This window comes from Caretta caretta, chromosome 5, assembly GCF_965140235.1.
Source record: "Caretta caretta isolate rCarCar2 chromosome 5, rCarCar1.hap1, whole genome shotgun sequence".
NCBI lineage: Eukaryota > Metazoa > Chordata > Testudines > Cheloniidae > Caretta > Caretta caretta.
This window is the reverse complement of record NC_134210.1, coordinates 99,135,965-99,153,614: the sequence shown is the minus strand read 5'-3', so window position 1 is coordinate 99,153,614 and position 17,650 is coordinate 99,135,965. Positions and strand designations below refer to the sequence as shown.

General features: G+C 41.6%; 1 protein-coding gene across 1 annotated transcript; it reads right to left on the bottom strand.

Annotated features, from left to right (window-relative positions):
• Window positions 1-371: 371 nt before the first annotated feature.
• Window positions 372-13,698, bottom strand: ZFAND5 (zinc finger AN1-type containing 5). The gene is made up of 6 exons (XM_048849918.2): window positions 13,458-13,698; window positions 8,229-8,386; window positions 7,761-7,869; window positions 7,043-7,143; window positions 2,328-2,453; window positions 372-2,014 (listed from the first exon to the last, which is right to left on the bottom strand). The coding sequence occupies exons 2-6, from the start codon at window positions 8,377-8,379 to the stop codon at window positions 1,866-1,868; spliced, it is 636 nt and encodes a 211-aa protein (XP_048705875.1). The 5' UTR covers window positions 8,380-8,386; window positions 13,458-13,698; the 3' UTR covers window positions 372-1,865.
• Window positions 13,699-17,650: the final 3,952 nt, after the last annotated feature.

Below are 17,650 nucleotides of genomic sequence, written 5' to 3'. Positions count from 1 at the left end.
ACTAGTTATGTGGTCCCAGAGATCCATTGGAAATAGATTCGTAGGCAAAGCAGCCAAAAAAAAAAAAAAAGCCTTTGAGTTCACAGCTAATGCTCTCCTCCTTCCCTGTAGACATGATGTTGGTGTTATATGCTGAAATAATCTGGCCACCAAGAAAATTAGTTTGTATTCCATCTGCTACGATTTTCTCACGCAAAGAAGCCATCTTAAATTGGTAAATGAAAGCCAAACAGGTTAGAAATATACAGACTTAAGGCACATAGAAAAAAAAAAGTCCACAGAGCAGAAACTAGTTGCAGCTCTTCCCCCATCCATAAGACAGCCTCGGGTTATCCAGTAACTCAAAACCCAATGAACTATAACAAAAGGAATTATTTCCCTCTGTACATGATTTTATTATTTACATAATACAACATAGCATAGATGCTGGGTAGCATGATTATGTGCAATACATAAATATGAACTATCTGTACACATTTGTATATCTAATAACTCAGAACTGGAGGACAAAGTTAAAGCAAAAAACCTGATGCTTTTAATAGTGAAGTAAAAACTAAGACTGAACACTGCAATAAAAATCAGAAGTAGAGCCTTGTGTACATAGTTAACTATTTACAGATGAGAACAGGCATTACCACAACACTAGTCTAAACTGTACTGGTTTATATAAAAAACAAGTTTCATACATCACAAAAAACTTCCATTATAACACAGAAGTGATATTACCAGACAAGCATCAGTGAAGTATACTGCCTTTTCTAGAGTTATTGTACAATGCTGTAGATAATGCAGCCCATGCAATACACCCAAGAACACTACAGTCCTACACCCAAATACAATTAAAAATGATAAAGCAGCCCTCAGAGTGGTGCCAGGTACCACTCAAGTCTACAGCAGCCACATTGGGTATGGTTTTCCATGCAGAATGGTGCCACCTTATTTTATTTAACTATTAAATAAAAAAGCTCTTATTCTCTTGAACCCAACATGAAGATACATGAAAAATTAAACTGCTCAAACATCTTTGCAACTTAGATTCCAACATATTGTTACTTGATATAGCTGCTGTGGTAAATCTAAAAACAAATAGCTTTTTTTCTTTTGTAAATAAAAATCTTACAGCATTCTGCTACACAACATTTTTAGCTATGCAAGAGTAAAGCAGACAAACCTTCTGTTGCAGGCCAGTTCATGAAGTTTTTAAGAGGGCATTTCCTTTGGGAACCTGTTCTGATTGTTCTGAACTATATAATGTAGTCATTTCCAGGATCGTTCACACGATCAATTTCTCACTTTTCCTGCTGCATTTATTAAACATTAACTATATCTTAAATATGGCACCAACACTCCTCTATGTAAGGTGGATCCCCTATGTGAGCTCACATTCTGCTTCAAAACAATGAACTGTGGAAATTAAAGATAGGAGAAGATTTAACTATGGTAGAAGTAGACTGCCAACTTTTTTCTGGTGTATCTTTTTCCCCCAAACAGGCACATAACACTAGCTAAAGATGATCTACCTCAATTACATTCCCAAAAGGCAGATCTGCTGCAGACATGCAGATTTGATACATTTGTTTGGCACACGTGAACTAGACAATTTGTCCTCTGTGCATTCATAACGTTCTGTGCAGGTCTTAATCCAATTTTATTCTGGGGAGGGCATATACATTTTAAAAGGGCTGTATCTATCCAATTCTGCCTGTAACAAACACCCAAACATCCTGAAATATCAATAAGACAGACAAGACTAAAGTAAAACTCTGGAGAACATCAAAAGAAAATGGCCATGCACCTGCTCTTTAATGTTTTCCTAGGATATATTAAAATAAAAACAAAGTCAGTCTTTTCACAAGTAGTTTAGTTTATATTCTCTGGATTTTTTCAGCCACAACAACTGGATTTTCTTTCCTGATTTTAGCTGCAGCTTCTGCTTTGTAGTCATATGGGCAGTTGTGCTTATCAGAGTAACGGTGAAGTCCACAAAACAAGTTTCCACATCGGCAGTCAAACCCTGTACAAACAAAAGGAAGCAGTGTCACTTTCAGCTCTAGCTAAACTATGATTTTAAAGCTTAGTCACTACAGACAAAGAACCAAGTATTTACTACAACTATTCTGTAAGAGCAATACATGAAAAAAGAAAGATTCCATGCATTTCAAAAAACACAGCTGTTTCACAGGGTCTCATCCCAATGAATTCTGAAATGCTTCCTACCCAAAGTGAGTTTTAGAAAATACCAAATACAATGTTCCATCCAGAGGACTAGTAAATGCAAATGCTAGTCAACAAAAGCTGTTAAGTATTGACAAAGCCTTTTCATATACCTGTAAGGCCAACCTTCTTTCTGCACATGAAGCATCTGTTCTTCTTTGGTTTGGGCAATTCAGGAGCACTCTCTTCATTCTGAGAAGTACTGGGCTGAGATACTGATGGACTTGGTTGAGTAACAACTATGGAAAAAGCAAAAAAATAAAGCAAACTGAAATGAGAGCTCCAGATTAAATTTGAATAATTCAACAACGAGCATTTGTTCAAGAATGTAGGTACAGCCCAAGACACTGCATTCCTTTCCCAGAAACTATGCAAAATTCATAGCATATACAATACCACGTTTAAGGTTTTATATTAATACTGAAATCTTTAGCTATAAACCTACAGCTGTGTTTATTACACCACGTGCTAGTAAGTCAGGAATATGGCCACTTCACCATTTAAATGCAAAAATGGAGAGAAGGGTAAGCGTTATTTAACCTACCTTCATAAAGAACTATGAATAGAAAGTATCATAAGTTCATGGTAAGTGCTATGTAAGTCATAAGACCTACTTTGAATATCAATGTATACAGGAAAGTTTAAATTTAAGGTCACATGGTAAACCAAGTATATAGTTGTGTTTGTTAGTATTCCTTTGAGAGATTCCCCCCAGTGTTTAATAGGTAAAGCACTGTGACCACCTACTCTTTAAACAATCTAAATTGTACATAAGTTTACTTGATTTCAGAAATAAAAAAATTGAAAAACCCTAAAAGCATTGAGCTATAAAATACTTACTGCACAAACAACACATTCCAGATTAAAGCACTACTGTTTGTAATAAAATGAGATTAATATGGGTTTTCCAATTTAACAATAGCCAGATGAGACTGTAGTGCTTCAGTGTAGACACTACCTACACCAATGGAAGGGATTTTCTTGTCAGTGTAGGTAATCCATCTCCCCAAGAGGTGGTAGCTAAATTGATGGAAGAATCCTGTCAACCTAGCATTGTCTACACAGGGACTTAGGTTATCTTAACTACACTGCACAGGGGTATGGATTTTTCACATCCCTGAGTCACAATTATGCCAACCTAATTTTCTAGTGTAGGCCAGACCTAAGACTGCAACAGCAGCTACATTTCTGACTATTACACCATTGGTTCACACAGTTCCCTGCTATGAGCTCTATTCTCAGAGAGAGAAGAGTTACCTTTGCCTATGAGAGTGCTCTCCACTTTCCTATACGAACACTCCTACAGTAATTTAGAAAAGAGCAACAGCCCACATTTATGCCAAACCTAGACATTCTTGTATTACAGTAAATTCAGTATGGCAGTAAAGGTAGCATAACTAAACTGACTCATTCTAAAGCTAGTTTTCAGTGGTTTCTCCCATGAACATTTGGGGTCCCGGTTGAGTCTAGTTTCATTTAAGAAGCTTTTCTTGGACTGTAAATCCAAAAGTGCAATGTAGTTTTACAAGGGTCAAGACTCTGACTTTAATGCAAACCACCCCTTTTAAATGATTAAACATGTCTTTTTTTAAGGTTCCCCTTCACACCCAGTAAGGCTGACGAAGGTTATGTTTTGACTTCGTTTAAACAAACACTTAGACATCCGAAAATAACATGCTAAGCATATACATCACGTTCAGTTCCCACCCTAAACAGTTTACAGTCTAGATGAATGATAAAATTAAACAGATGGAAACAGATAAAAGTTTCAGTTACTTGAAAGACTAGGACATGTAGATGCAGGTAAGCCCTATTTGCTTACCCTTTCTTGATAGACTGTTTATGGAGTGTTACACATTCTCTCCCCAACTCTGACATCTACAAGCTTCTGGGAGAGATTGCCAGGTGCCATAATCCGAAGAGCCTACAATACACAGATACTCAAAATATCTTCATCCCAAATGCTAGTAATAGCCACACTACTTGTCACAGTACCTGGATATATTTATTTCTGGAGGAGCAGCTAGCTGAAGTTCAATCTTTGAAAAACTGAAGTGATGGTGGGTAGAGGGAAATAATGAGAATATCAACAAGTTTTTTTCCAACAGAATTCTCTTTCCTAATGTCACGAAATGGTATGTGGTTTTGGAGTTCAAACTAGACCTCCAAATAGCAACAGGAGCAAGAAAAGCACCTTTCTATCTATAGCTCGCCAGAAGACTGCATCCTGTTAGGCACAAGTCTGACCCACGCCATGGTATTCCATGCATCTGTGACCACAGACTGTTGTATTTGGGCACGCACCCACAAATCCACATGCGATAAAAGTTGAAGGACATGACACTAGTGCTCAGGTCTCTAATGACTACTCACTAAGTGAATGGATCAAGTTTAGTATTTATCCTCAAGACGCTAAATGGGCTTTGACCAAGTCTGTTCAAAGGACATCTTTTTTCTTTGTGATCATGAACCCTCCAAACAACCGTGATACTTGCAGACTATCGAACTTAAACAGGACAAGATTAGTGAGAGGAGCAGCCAAAGCCTTTTCAGCAAGCCTGCCCAGTGATGTTCTCTTAAAGAGTGGCAGATGACAATAAACCTAAATCTGGTCATGACTTAAGATGAACAAATCCTTCCTCCTTGATACAGTGTTATCATAGACTATTTCCCCCATGATTTTCCCTCCTCCTGTTCTGAGGAAAGAATCTAAGAAATCCTAGGTGCTGCCAGATGGAGGAAGAAAAGAAAGACGTGAACAGTCTACACATAAGTTATTCAGTTTTGAAGAGTGCTCAGATACTATAGTGGGCACAATATAAAGACTTGATAAAAAACAAAAAATTAGAGGGAGGCTAGATTCTATGGTCTGGCAAAACTGGCTTTAAGATACCCGTTGAATGGCCATATGTAGAGTTTAAGGAATACAGACTGGAGACAAAACACTGGAGCAGAGAGCAGTTTTACTAAAGAGCCAAATACGCTGGAAGCGTGCCAGTGTAAAGATTTCAAAGCAGGGTGGGGGAAAAAAAAAAAAAAAAATCAACTTAAGGTTTTCCAGGTATTTACATGTACTTCCAGTATGCAATTTCTGTTCCTTTCCATCTAAACCGCAAAAAAATCCTGGCTTTTGAGTTCCACAGAGGCATGTGCTATTAGCCTGGTAATTAATAACAAATATTTTAAATTAAGAATGGTTATAAGCAACTTTCGCCATGCAGCTTCTGTTAGCATAGAAAGACTAAAGTATTCTTTTGCATAGCATAGTTTTTGGTGTCGATTGTCATTGTTCATCCCCAATGAGATCAGAAGCTTACAAGTTATCAGTTTCAAAGAGGACTTCTGCAATTTGGTAACTAATTTCAAATGGTTAAGAATTTTCAATTTGACTCACTTGCCACACTGTCATTACTACCTTATTTTACATATACTGTTTCCTTCCTCATTGGCACTCTCAGGTATGACCTCAAGATGCATTGTTAAAAGGGACACGACAAAGTTACAGGAGATAATCTGAAACTTGCATAGCTTATAAAAGTCTCCTTAAACTCTGTACACACCCCAAAAAGCATCAGAGCAATACATACACTTGTATTTATCAATCCATGTCACAGAATCATATTACTGATACACCTCTTTTACATCCCAAATAGCCAGAGCCAAAGTATGAATACAAAACAGTTTAATGCAAGACATGAAAGCAGCTCAAACAGGAAAAAAACCTAGACAGAAATAAAGGGCTAGTTAATGTAATCTTCCTGCGACTCTTCACCTTCAGATTTTTCCAGTTTTGAAAAATGGTAATTTTGTCTAAGTATCACAGAAAAAATTGTTTAAAACTATGGCAGCATTTACAAAACAAATACCAATTTTATAAAGCTATTTAAATGAAGTGTTTTGAAGGACACATACCAAATGGGAGAAAGGAAAAGACAACATTAGTGTTAGTAGCTGTAGAATAATATACACATTATTCAAACTTGTGTGTGACAGTTTAACAAAAATATTGGTTCAAGAACTTGGTATCTGTTGGTGTAGACCTGCTTTTCACAAAGAAGTTAATGCTCTAACTTTTCTTTTCTTTAAATACCATTGTAAAGTATCTGTAACCTTCCCAACGTAAAAGTACAACTTCTAAAGCATCCGCTTGGATTATGAACATAATATGGCCCAACGATTAAGTTCACTCCAGTTCAAGAACAATGGATCAATTATTCCACAGGTGCTTGATCAGTCCATCCTTCAACAGACTTGTCTGTCACATGCATTAAACTAAGAGCACAGCCCTGGGACAGAGTTATAAAAGAAATATATAGTCTTAAAAATTTTTAGCCAGTAAGCTCAAGTAATTATTTATCCTCCAAAAATGCTGCATTTCCTTCTCTAATATGGCTGAATACAAGAAGCCATATTTATGTCCACAAGCCAACAGAAATTTGAGACAAAGGTTCTCCTAGATTTTCAACAGAGGTTTCTATCATTTTAGCCCTGTAAGGGAAAAGAACCGGAGGGCTAAAATTACAATTCTAAAAACAATAGTGTACAATTCTAAGTGTTTCAAAATTTAAACTGAAAGTTTAAAAGCCGAACTTGCTCTCTTGTCAAAGTCTTCAATGGGAATTGTGTGCATGTCCAAAGGTGAAATTTAGCCCCAGCTATTTTTCTCAGCACTACAAACGTACACTCAAATATTCAGAACCACCACCTTCAGTTTTTAATATTTTTCCTAGGACAGTATTATGATGGTGAGGGAAGAGACGGTAAAATATAAACTGTCAACTTCTGCTAAAATCCACTAGTTGTATTCAAAGTTAATTTGATGGCACACCTGGCTCTGTTGTCTCTGTTTTCGGTGTTACTTTTTCCTCTCTTGAAATGCTCATTTCTGTCATTTGCTGTGTTACGGGCAAGGCGGCAACAGGTACATTTCTGTTACGTTCAATGAGAAAAAGCAATTCATGTTAGTTTTGAGTTTACACTAAATGTATGTGTTGTCTAAACTCTACTTAAATATTCTCAGCAGTTTAAACTATTTGTTTTGCCACTACAGAGATAGCTTCTACCATATTTAAAGAAAGTAATGAAAGATGCTTCTTTTAATAATTACTTCACTCACTCTACAGCAGTATTTCTCAACAGCTGGTCCATGGACCAGTACCCGTCCCAAAGATCTCCCCAACACAGTTTAGGAAGGCAGCAAGCTGGTCCCTGGTATCAAAAAGGATGAGAAATACTGCTCTAGAAGACTGAAGAAGCCATGTAGCAAACTGCTGTTCAGCTAAGAATCAAGAAAGCGTTCTTGCAATATCCAGCCGTCTAATACCAAACATCGTATACCACTTACATCAGCAATCTTCAATTAAGTTCACAAAGCATCGGTCAATCATAGTTCTCCACGAGACAGTTTGTCAGCTATTTATTCCTCCAGAAACTAACTACAATGGTGATATCAGTACACCTACACCATGGTTGTTTTAAGTATAAACCCTCTATTTGTTTTATGGGTTAAACTCAGTTTAGCCTCAAAACAGTAATCTACAACTTACCTTAATTTGTCAGATGTGCTGCCAGCAGCACCTTCACAGTTTAAGCTAGCATCTACTCTCTGAACTGATACAGAGTCTGAGGTAGGACTGCTTGAACCACTGGCTGTTCCTATGCAATAGAAATTTGAAAGTTAAGTAAACGTGTAGAATATAAATTAATAACTACTCAAGCATACTTATGTATAATATTAGTTTAGCTGTTCTCACCCAATTACTTGATATTTGATTAGATTGCTGTGTCTTTAAAACTGCATGCCAATGAAATACAACTAAAGCGATCATCTAAATATATGGATCAAGTGCTCAGCAGAGACTTAGGGTGGGGCACCAAGTATAGTGTGTTGTCCAGAATGTACAAATCAACATAATTTTGTTTTCAGCATAGCCATTGCAGATGTTCCTGCCTCCAACATTTGTCCTACAATTCCTGCCATCTTCTCAGACATTTCTCCAAATAAAGAAGTTTACCCATTGGACTGATTCTGCCACTATTCTGCTGTCGTTGAAGATGCTCTTTGTAGCAGACGGAGCACATTCCATTTGTCCTAGGATTCCCATAAAATCCACAACCAGTACTACACAGCATGGGCCCTGGGGTCTGGTTCGTCTCCTGAGCCATCTCTGTGCTGTAAATAAAACCAGATAACTGCATTAAAAGTTGGCATGTAACCAAAATCGATCATAGTTTGTAGGAGACAGTCATTAGTATATTTACATAACACAAATGTAGCCTTTGTTAAGAATGCTGATATTTGTAGAAAAAGTAAAGTTGCAGTAATGGAAAACATAGATATTGTTATACCTTTCTAAAATCCTAGTAGAAAAATTTCAATGATATCACGTAGGTTGGAAGAAGGGTACATGTAATTATGCACCCTTATGAACAGATTCACTTCACTCATCACTGAGCAGTAAAAAAAACAAACAAACCTGTGTCACTGTCACTCATTTTGAGTATTTTCTATTCCGGAAGTCAGATCCGCTGAATAAACCACACCAAATCTGTGTACACTAATCAATTCTGGAAATCAATATAATCTATTTATCAACAGACTAGGCAGCAAATAAACTGCTTTCACTGCTTATAGGATATGTGGGTCCTGGATAATTTCAACTCAGAGTTAACAAATTGTATTTTGGCAATACACTCAATAAAGCAGAGTGGGGAAGTTTACTACAAGTACTAGCCAACGGTCAATTTCAATATGCACTTTTAACTATAGAAGTAATTTCCAAAACAGAGCAAGTCTTGTTTGTATGAAAGCTGACACTGTATGTTAACTGGCAGCAACATGTGTGCAGAATCTCCCACATACAGGGTCAGCAGGCATTCCTGAAACATCACGAATTTATTTTTCGGTGCTTTTAAAAGTTGCATTTGCAACAAACTTGAACAGAACTCTTGCAAGAAACGCATTGGCTGCTAAAATACACCCATTTACACAGCCTACTCATTTCCATAAGCTCAGCAAAGTACTCTGGCTCAAGAATTTATAGAAAGGTACCCATGTCTGGCATTGGATAATAAAAGTCCTCACCTCTGCATAACAAACAGCAAAAATTAACAATACAAATACCTCACCTTCACTAGTGATTTATCTCTGCAATGCAAGTTTAGTAGAAAACCTGATATAGCAAGGAACCCTTGGCTCCCAAGAGCACTATAATAACAGGGGCACAGTATAATTAAGTGATCTCCTATAAATCCAGGGCAAATTAAAATATTAGACTGGGCCACTAGAAAAATTGTGTTTTAAAACAATACACCTTTTGGGGCACAATGAACTTTTTAAAACTTGGAGAGCTAGATATTTTGACAAAACAGCCTCTCCATATTAGTGTCTCCCTCTCTAGTTACATCCAAAGTGAATTACAGATATTTGAAAAGACTCATTTAAGGTTCACAGCAACCCAATATACATATGTTGATACACAGGTGCTTGCTATGGACCAAAACATAGTTCTGTAAACTAAAGGTCTGCGTCTCCCAAAGATAAGCCTTTCTTTAGGGATATTATAGTAGCTGAAACTACAGTGGAGTATCATATCACTGTGCAGCTCCAAGGGAGATTGAGGGCCCACTATAGTAAGTACTGTAAATACACAGAAAATCCCTGACCCAGAAAATTTACAAACTAGATAAGGCACACCAAGGGGCAAAAAGGAACAGTTACATGTACGCTTTTACAGATCTGGAATTGAAGCAAAGAAATTAGGTGACTTGCACAAGGTCACTCAGAAAGTTAGTGACATCTCTTGATCTAGATCTCTAGTTCATTACCTTGACAAGACCTGCCTTTTTGACACCTGTCATAGGCTTCTACCAAACTGTGGTTTTACAACCATTTTTCATTTATTTTAAGGACCCATGCAGATGGAACTGATCAGCTAAACAGCAGAAACAGTGGACTATACAAAGTACTGCCAGATGAACTAAAAATACAGAAAATATTTTCTTCTAATCTATAGTAACTTTAGGCCTTACAATTTAGATATTCCGAGGATATAAGTGCTAACAAATATATCAGAGGGATAAATACCACGGAGGGAGAAGTATTATTTAATCTCAGTACCAATGTGGTCACAAGAACAAATGGATATAAACTGGGCATCAGGAAGTTTAGACTTGAAATTAGACAAAGGTTTCAAACCATCAGAGAAGTGAAGTTCTGGAACAGCCTTCCAAGGGAAGCAGTGGGGGCAAAACACATATCTGGCTTCAAGACTAAGCTTGAAAAGTTTATGGAAGGGATGATATGATGGGATAGCCTAAATTTGGCAATTAATTCATCTTCAACTATTAGCTGTAGATATGCCCAATGGCCTGTGATGGGATGTTAGATGGGGTGGGATCTGAGTTACTACAAACAATTCTTTCCTGGGTGTCTGCCTGGTGACTCTTGCCCACATGTTCAGGGTTTAGCTGATCGCCATATTTGGGGTCGGGAAGGAATTTTCCTCCAGGGCAAATTGGAAGAGGCCCTGGGGTTTTTTTGCCTTCCTCTGCAGCGTGGGGCCTGGGTCACTTGTTGGAGGATTCTCTGCACCTTGAAGTCTTTAAACCATGATTTGAGGACTTCAATAGCTCAGACATAGGTTAGGGATTTGTTACAGGAGTGGGTGGGTGGGATTCCGTGGCCTGCATAGTGCAGGAGGTCAGAGTAGATTATCACAATGGTCCCTTCTGACCTTAAAGTTTATGATTCTAATTTTCATTAAGTGGTGTTCCTTTTAATAATTCTAAACATGTCAGCATCCATGAATGAGTCTCCAGTACTCCAACTTGCTCCTCTTAAAAATGAAGATATTGTAGACATGTTTTACCACTTGCTATTTAAATCTAGCTTTAGGTTTTAATTGTTGTTTTGAATATAATGTAAATACAAGCACTTTCATGGCTCCTGTCAGCACATTCTTTCCCTACTACAAATACATGCCCCTAATTAAAAAGGACAAATTGTTATTTTACAGTGACTGTTAAAGAAATTGCACCATTTCATTTTTCTTGTACCAGGTCCAAGTATCACCTGACTAACCATGTCCTTTAAAAGACTTCACCAGTATGAAGACAAATATACCTTCATCATCCCTTAATAAGTATTTATCAACCAGAAACTAAATTATGCTATTTGTACCTTTGGATTAATGTACTGGGAAGCTCAGATGACTATTTTCAGAATAACAGCCGTGTTAGTCTGTATTCGCAAAAAGAAAAGGAGTACTTGTGGCACCATACTTGTGGCAGTTCCCAACTAGGATGGGACCTCACAATTTAGCAGTCATCCACTTAATGTCACACATTCAGTTCTGTCTTTCCCTTAGAAAACCAGCTTATAATAAGCTATTACCAGCAGGACAGTGGGGTGGGAGGAGGTATTGTTTCATATTCTCTGTGTATATATAAAGTCTGCTGCAGTTTCCACGGTATGCATCCGATGAAGTGAGCTGTAGCTCACGAAAGCTCATGCTCAAATAAATTGGTTAGTCTCTAAGGTGCCACAAGTACTCCTTTTCTTTTTGCGAATACAGACTAACACGGCTGTTACTCTGAAACCAGCTTATAATAGTATCACGTGTGCCTGCTTTCCTTAATATTTCTCAGAAGCTTAGGTCACATGGGTGAATGCATTAGCTTCCGCCTGTCACAAGGCTGCAATGTGACAGGCTGAGCAAGAGGCTCAGACACACAACCTCGTCAACAGGGGCCTCTGAAATCAGCTTCTATTTATATCTCAAAAGGTTGCCAACTCCTACACAACCCACAGAACTGAAGCAGCAAAGCATACACCCACTGTAATGGAGAAATATAAAATCCAATTAACAGGATGATTACAGCTTCCTCTCTGAAGAGAGAGAGGGAGACATTCTTAAATTATACTTAGAAAATGCAGCATCATGGGCTAGTCATCTCAAACAGCCATTACCATTTTTAACATACAGCATAAAGACAAAACAGCTGAGTATGATCTGAGGCCCAAAAGAGGACTGCTGTTGCACTGCCTTTGCTCACACACACACAGTACTCAGCATTTTTGGGTGGGTGGTTTCAACAGAAGCATTTGCCTGCATATCAGTTTGTTCCTTTTTAGGTGGAAGGAAGACACTGATTAAAAGGTTAAGGTTCTTGTTCGCGGTTGTTTCCTTTTACAGGAGGAACTATGTTTTGCAACTTGCATTAGCTCAGCTAGCGATTCTATTACAGTAACCCGGATAGCTACTAGTTACACAAGTTAAACCAGGGCAGGAAAATACTTGATAACTATATGCTGAAGACTACATATGAGGTATTTTGTTGTGAATTACAGCTAAACTCAAGGCCACTTTAATAACATAACAAACAATGAATTTGGAGTGGGCTTCACAAAATACCATAAAACAGCAGCAGTGAACTTTAGTTCTCCACGCAAAAGTGCTTTTTTAACCAAACTGCAATATTCACACCAGATACATTCACATTTTTAAACGGGTTTAGTGAGGGGGAAAGGAGGAGAACAGAAAAAACAAAGCTATACCGAAATCAATACTAAACCCATGGATGGGAATTGCATCAATGATAGGGCAGAAAGGGACGGCTGACCTAAATCTCTATTTATCCTGACATCCTCCTCCAGAGGAGACCCCCAGAAGCGGAATTGACCCAGGGCATTTTGCGCTTTAGAAAGGGAGCTGAGGCGCTCCCTAGATACGCGGAGAATATGGATCGAAACGGACAAAGACAAAACTGAGCCAGGCCAGAAAAACAAAGGCAAGGGCAGGGCGCCCCCAGCCTCCCGCGGCAGGAGCCACCCGCCGGGGGTAGCGCTGTTCAAGCCCGAGCCGCGAGAGCGGCAACGTGCCTTGTTCCTCGCCCGGCCACCGGCAGCCCCAGGCCTGCTGGGCCCCTCTCAAAAGCCCTGAGTCACGCCGCCCAGCCGCTCGCTCGGTGCCGCCGGCCTCCTCAGCCCCTTCCGGCTCTTTGTTCTTCCCAGCAGCCGCGGCCCGCCGGCTAAGGGCCCCATTCGTTACCCCCCTCCCCGCGGCCGGGCCCTCTGCTCGGGGGCTGGGGGCCCTTCTCCCCGGACAGGCGGGGGAGCCTAGCCCGGGTTAAGGGGTCGGAGTGTTTCGCTCGCCCCATCCCCCCGCGCGCTGCTCGGCCCCTCCACACCCACGAAGGCCGGCCGCCCGGCCGAGACACAAAGGCCGCGGGGCGCCACTGACCTGCTCGAAGAGGCCGCTGGCGAGGGCCCCGGGCGAGTGGTCGGTTCTGCTGAGGCCAGACAAAGGCGCCGGCGGCGGGGGGGGGGGGGGGGGAGGGGGAGGGAGGGGTGGCTGTCCCGGCGCGAGCGGGGGCAAGTCCCGGCCCGGCAAGGAGCTCGCGCCGCCGCGGCTCCTCTCCTTTGTTTCTGCAGCAGCGCGGAGCGAGACGCGCCGCGCGGAGGAGGGGTGGGAGCGGGGGAGGCGGATCCTGCTACACAACGCGCGCCGGCTCGCGCTGCTACTGCTGCGCCGCGAGGCTCCGGGGCCGGACGGAAGCGCCGCCGCACGCGCAGAAACCGGCGCTGGTGTCGGTCGGTGCCGCCGCCGCGCGCTGTTCCGGGAGGGAGGAGGCTGGACTCGAAGCGGCCGCTCAGAGCCAGCGATGACGCTGCGGCCGGCGCCCGCGCTCTCTGGAATCACACTGGCGCGCGGGTGGAGGTGGGGAGGAAGAGAAGGCGAGGCAGGAAGGGGCGGGGGTCTTCGTGACGTCACCGAAGCCGTGGAGAGAGGAGGGTGGGGGCCGTGTGCAGAGTGGCGAAGTAGTCATCTCACAGACATCGTCACGATGGAGGAGGGGCGGGATCAGGGGTGTGCGCGGGAAGGGGGGCGGCGGGGTGAGCACGGGGCAGTGCGGCCATGGGTACTGAGTTTGCAAAGTGCATGGGGCAGGGACAGCGATGGGGGGCAGGGTTTGCGCAGTAGGTAGGGCAGGGGTGGCCATGGGGCTGGCCTTACCCTGAGGTGAACTGAGGCGGCTGCCTCAGGTGCCAGACTGTGGGGGTGGTGCCATGAGGAGCTAGAGTGTAGAAAATTTTATCTGTTGCTGGTGCATGTGTATTCTCTCTGCTCTAGATGCACAGAGATGGTGGAGTGCTGTGCTGGAGGAAGGACGGCACAAGACACATAACAGGCAGGACAGAAGGTGAGAGGGAATAACAGAAAGCAGCAGGTGCTATAGAGAGAGAGGGGAAGAGGAGCCTCTTATGTACCTCTCAATCAGTCCAGGCTCCTGGTGGTGCTAAACACCAGCTTCTCAGGGAGCTTCCTGTTTCCTGCTGCTTCCCTGAACCCACTTGAGGAGAACAGGCAGTCAACTGAAGTAGTAGGAGCCAGTTAGGCCCTTCAGACGCTGATATCTCCTCTCACTGAGGCCCTGCTACCAACCTGCTTATTTTTCCCATTCAGTTGAGTGTTGAGAGCCACTATAGCTGGCCCAGAACAGCAGTCATGAGTGAAAGAAGAAAATGCCCCTTCTGGGGCAGCATTCAGAAAAAGAAAGGAAGCAACAGAAGCTTTTCTGTCTAAGCAGGAAGGAGCTCTTCTGAGATACATAGACACAAATGTTCAAGGTGAGCCTTCTGGCCCCAGTGAGGATGTGAGTGGTGAGGAGATGCCTGATCTTCCAGTTAGTCAGAGTGCAGGTGACCTGGCAGCTACTGCAACATCCATCTCGCCATCTCAAATGGATGTAACCATGCACATTCCTGAAGAAAAGTGTAGATCAGAGAAGAAAAGTGTAGATCAGAGAAGAGTTTGGTGGAGGCACAAGAAACAGCTGCTGCTGAGTTTAGTTCCTTAAGTCTAGATGATCCAGGACTGTGGACCCACTTGAGCAGTAGCCTGAGGGACTTCCTTGTACTGCATGGGCCACAGCAAGTGAAAAACTTCATGTTCCCCAAAGACAATGAAAATAGAAGTTTCCGTCCAACAGACTACAGGCATGAAATCCCCAATGGTGACAAAGTGGAGAAGCCATGGCTTATGTACTCAAAACCCCAGAATGCTGCATACTGTTTTTGTTGCAAATTCTTCCAGTCTAATGTTCCAGCCACATTGGGTTCTACAGGAACAAAGGACTGGAAAAATCTGGCTAGAAATCTGGCATGCCATGAGAAGGCAGCAAATCACCAGAGAGCATTCCATAGGTGGAAAGAGCTTGAGATGAGACTAAGGTTAAAGGCCACCATAGATGATCAGCATCAAGAGAAGATTGCATCAGAGTCCCTTTACTGGCAAAATGTTCTGAAAAAGCTCATTGCCATTGTGAGAATGCTTGCTACCCAAAACTTAGCACTGCGTGGCACTTCAGATCAGCTGTATGTGTCAAACAATGGAAACTTCCTGAAAACTGTGGAGCTGATGGCTGAGTTTGATGCTGTACACCCGGAGCATCTAAGAAGAGTCACCACCCAAGAAATGTACACACACCACTACCTTGGAAAAACCAATTCAAAATGAGTTCATACAGTTACTGGCAACAAAAGTCAAAGAGAAGATTGTGGCAGATCTGAAGTCAGCGAGATGTTACTCTGTTATTCTGCACTGCACACCTGACATCATACGGAACAAATGGCTTTAATGGTGCGTTTTGTAACAACAGCAGAACCTAGTGAAAAAGTCCCTGCAATGGTGACTGTCAGAGAGCATTTTCTAGAATTTATTGACATTGATGATACTACAGGAGCTGGTATGACAAATATGCTTCTTAAAAAGCTGGAAGTTATGGGAATTGCAATAGCTGACATGAGAGGTCAGGGCTACGATAATGGTGCCAACATGAGAGGAAAGAACAGAGGAGTGCAGACACGGATCCGAGAGTTAAACGCTCAAGCTTTTTTTGTCCCATGCAGTTCTCATTCATTGAACTTGGTGGTCAGTGATGCAGCATCAGCTTCTAGTGAGGCTGCTGAATTTTTTAATGTAATTCAAAGCATCTATGTATTTTTCTCTGCATCAACTCATCAATGGCAAATTTTGAAGCAACATCTGGGAACATCCTCTCTGACACTGAAACCACTGAGTGCCACACGATGGGAAAGTCAAGTGGAGGCAATAAAGCCTGTCAGACACCAAATTGGGAAGATAGATGATGCCATAGTTGCCATTATGGAGAATAAAGCTATGACAGGAACTGTTTGTGGGAGAGCAGTGGCAGAGGGAAATGGAATCACCTGAAACATACATAACTTCAAATTTCTGTGTGGCTTAGTGTTGTGGCATAAATAAATTTGTTTGAAATAAATGTTGTAAGCAAGAGACTCCAAGGTGTTGACCTTGATATATCTGGAGCAATGGAACAACTGGACAAAACAAGTCATACCTATAGTCTTACCAGTCAAATGAGGGATTTCAAAACGTTCTGAAGAGTGCACAGAAGTTGGCAGAGGAACTACACACTGAAGCTATTTTCCCACCCATTCAAGAATACAAAGAGTCACCGAAGAAGATGACATTTTGATTACGAGGCATGGGATAATCCCATAAGAGACCCCAAACAACAATTCAAAATCGAATTCTTTAACCAGGTGCTAGATTGTGCAGCGCAGTCAGTTGAAGAACATTTCATGCAGCTCAAGGAACACAGCAGTATATTTGGGATGTTGTATGATATTCCCAAACTCCTCAGTATACCTGAAAAAGACCTACACCAGCAATGCAGGGCACTAGAGACAGTGTTGACACACGATGACATGTGCGGTATTGATGCGAGTAATTTAGGTGATGAACTGAAAGCCCTTTCAAGATACACTTCAGCAGGATCAACTCCAAAGGCTGTTCTGGAATGTATGTGCACAAATAAGATGACCACCCTCTTTCCAAATGCTTTTGTTGCTCTGCGCATACTTCTAACACTTCCTGTAACAGTTGCCAGTGGAGAACGCAGCTTCTCCAAGCTGAAGTTAAAAAAAAACACATCTACACTCCACAATGACACAGGAGAGGTTGGTTGGCTTTGCAATTATCTCAATAGAGCATGAGCTGGCCCAGACTGTGGACCTTCAGGAGGAAGCAGTTCAAATCTTTGCAACCAAGAAGGCACGGAAAGCACCACTTTGATTATTCAAACAGATAAAAATGCCAGTGTTTACTATGCAGACAAGAAAAGTTACATTTGCTGTTCAGACATTTGAAAGTTAACTGTAACTTAAAATTTTTGAATGAGGCATTTTAAGTTGTTAATTCTCCTTTATTGGGGTAGGTAGCAGAGCAGTACCATGAGGGAGTAGAACAGGAAGTAGGCAGAATTGAGACCTTTCAAAGTTTTGGCCAAACAAGGGGGCATGGGGGCGTCATTTGAGCTCCCTGCGTCAGGTGCCAAAATGTTTTGGGCCGGCCCTGGGGTGGGATGGTGGGCGGGATGTGCACAGTGCATG

What these genes read in the sequence shown, in the direction of transcription:
- ZFAND5 (XM_048849918.2), bottom strand. Translation starts at nt 8,379, where the DNA reads ATGGCTCAGGAGACGAACCAGACCCCAGGGCCCATGCTGTGTAGTACT. An exon ending in AACAGAGACAACAGAGCCAG is followed by an intron (nt 2,454 to 7,042) that starts GTGTGCCATCAA and finishes CTTTTTCCATAG; the next exon opens with TTGTTACTCAACCAAGTCCA. An exon ending in AAAGAAGGTTGGCCTTACAG is followed by an intron (nt 2,015 to 2,327) that starts GTATATGAAAAG and finishes TTGTTTGTACAG; the next exon opens with GGTTTGACTGCCGATGTGGA.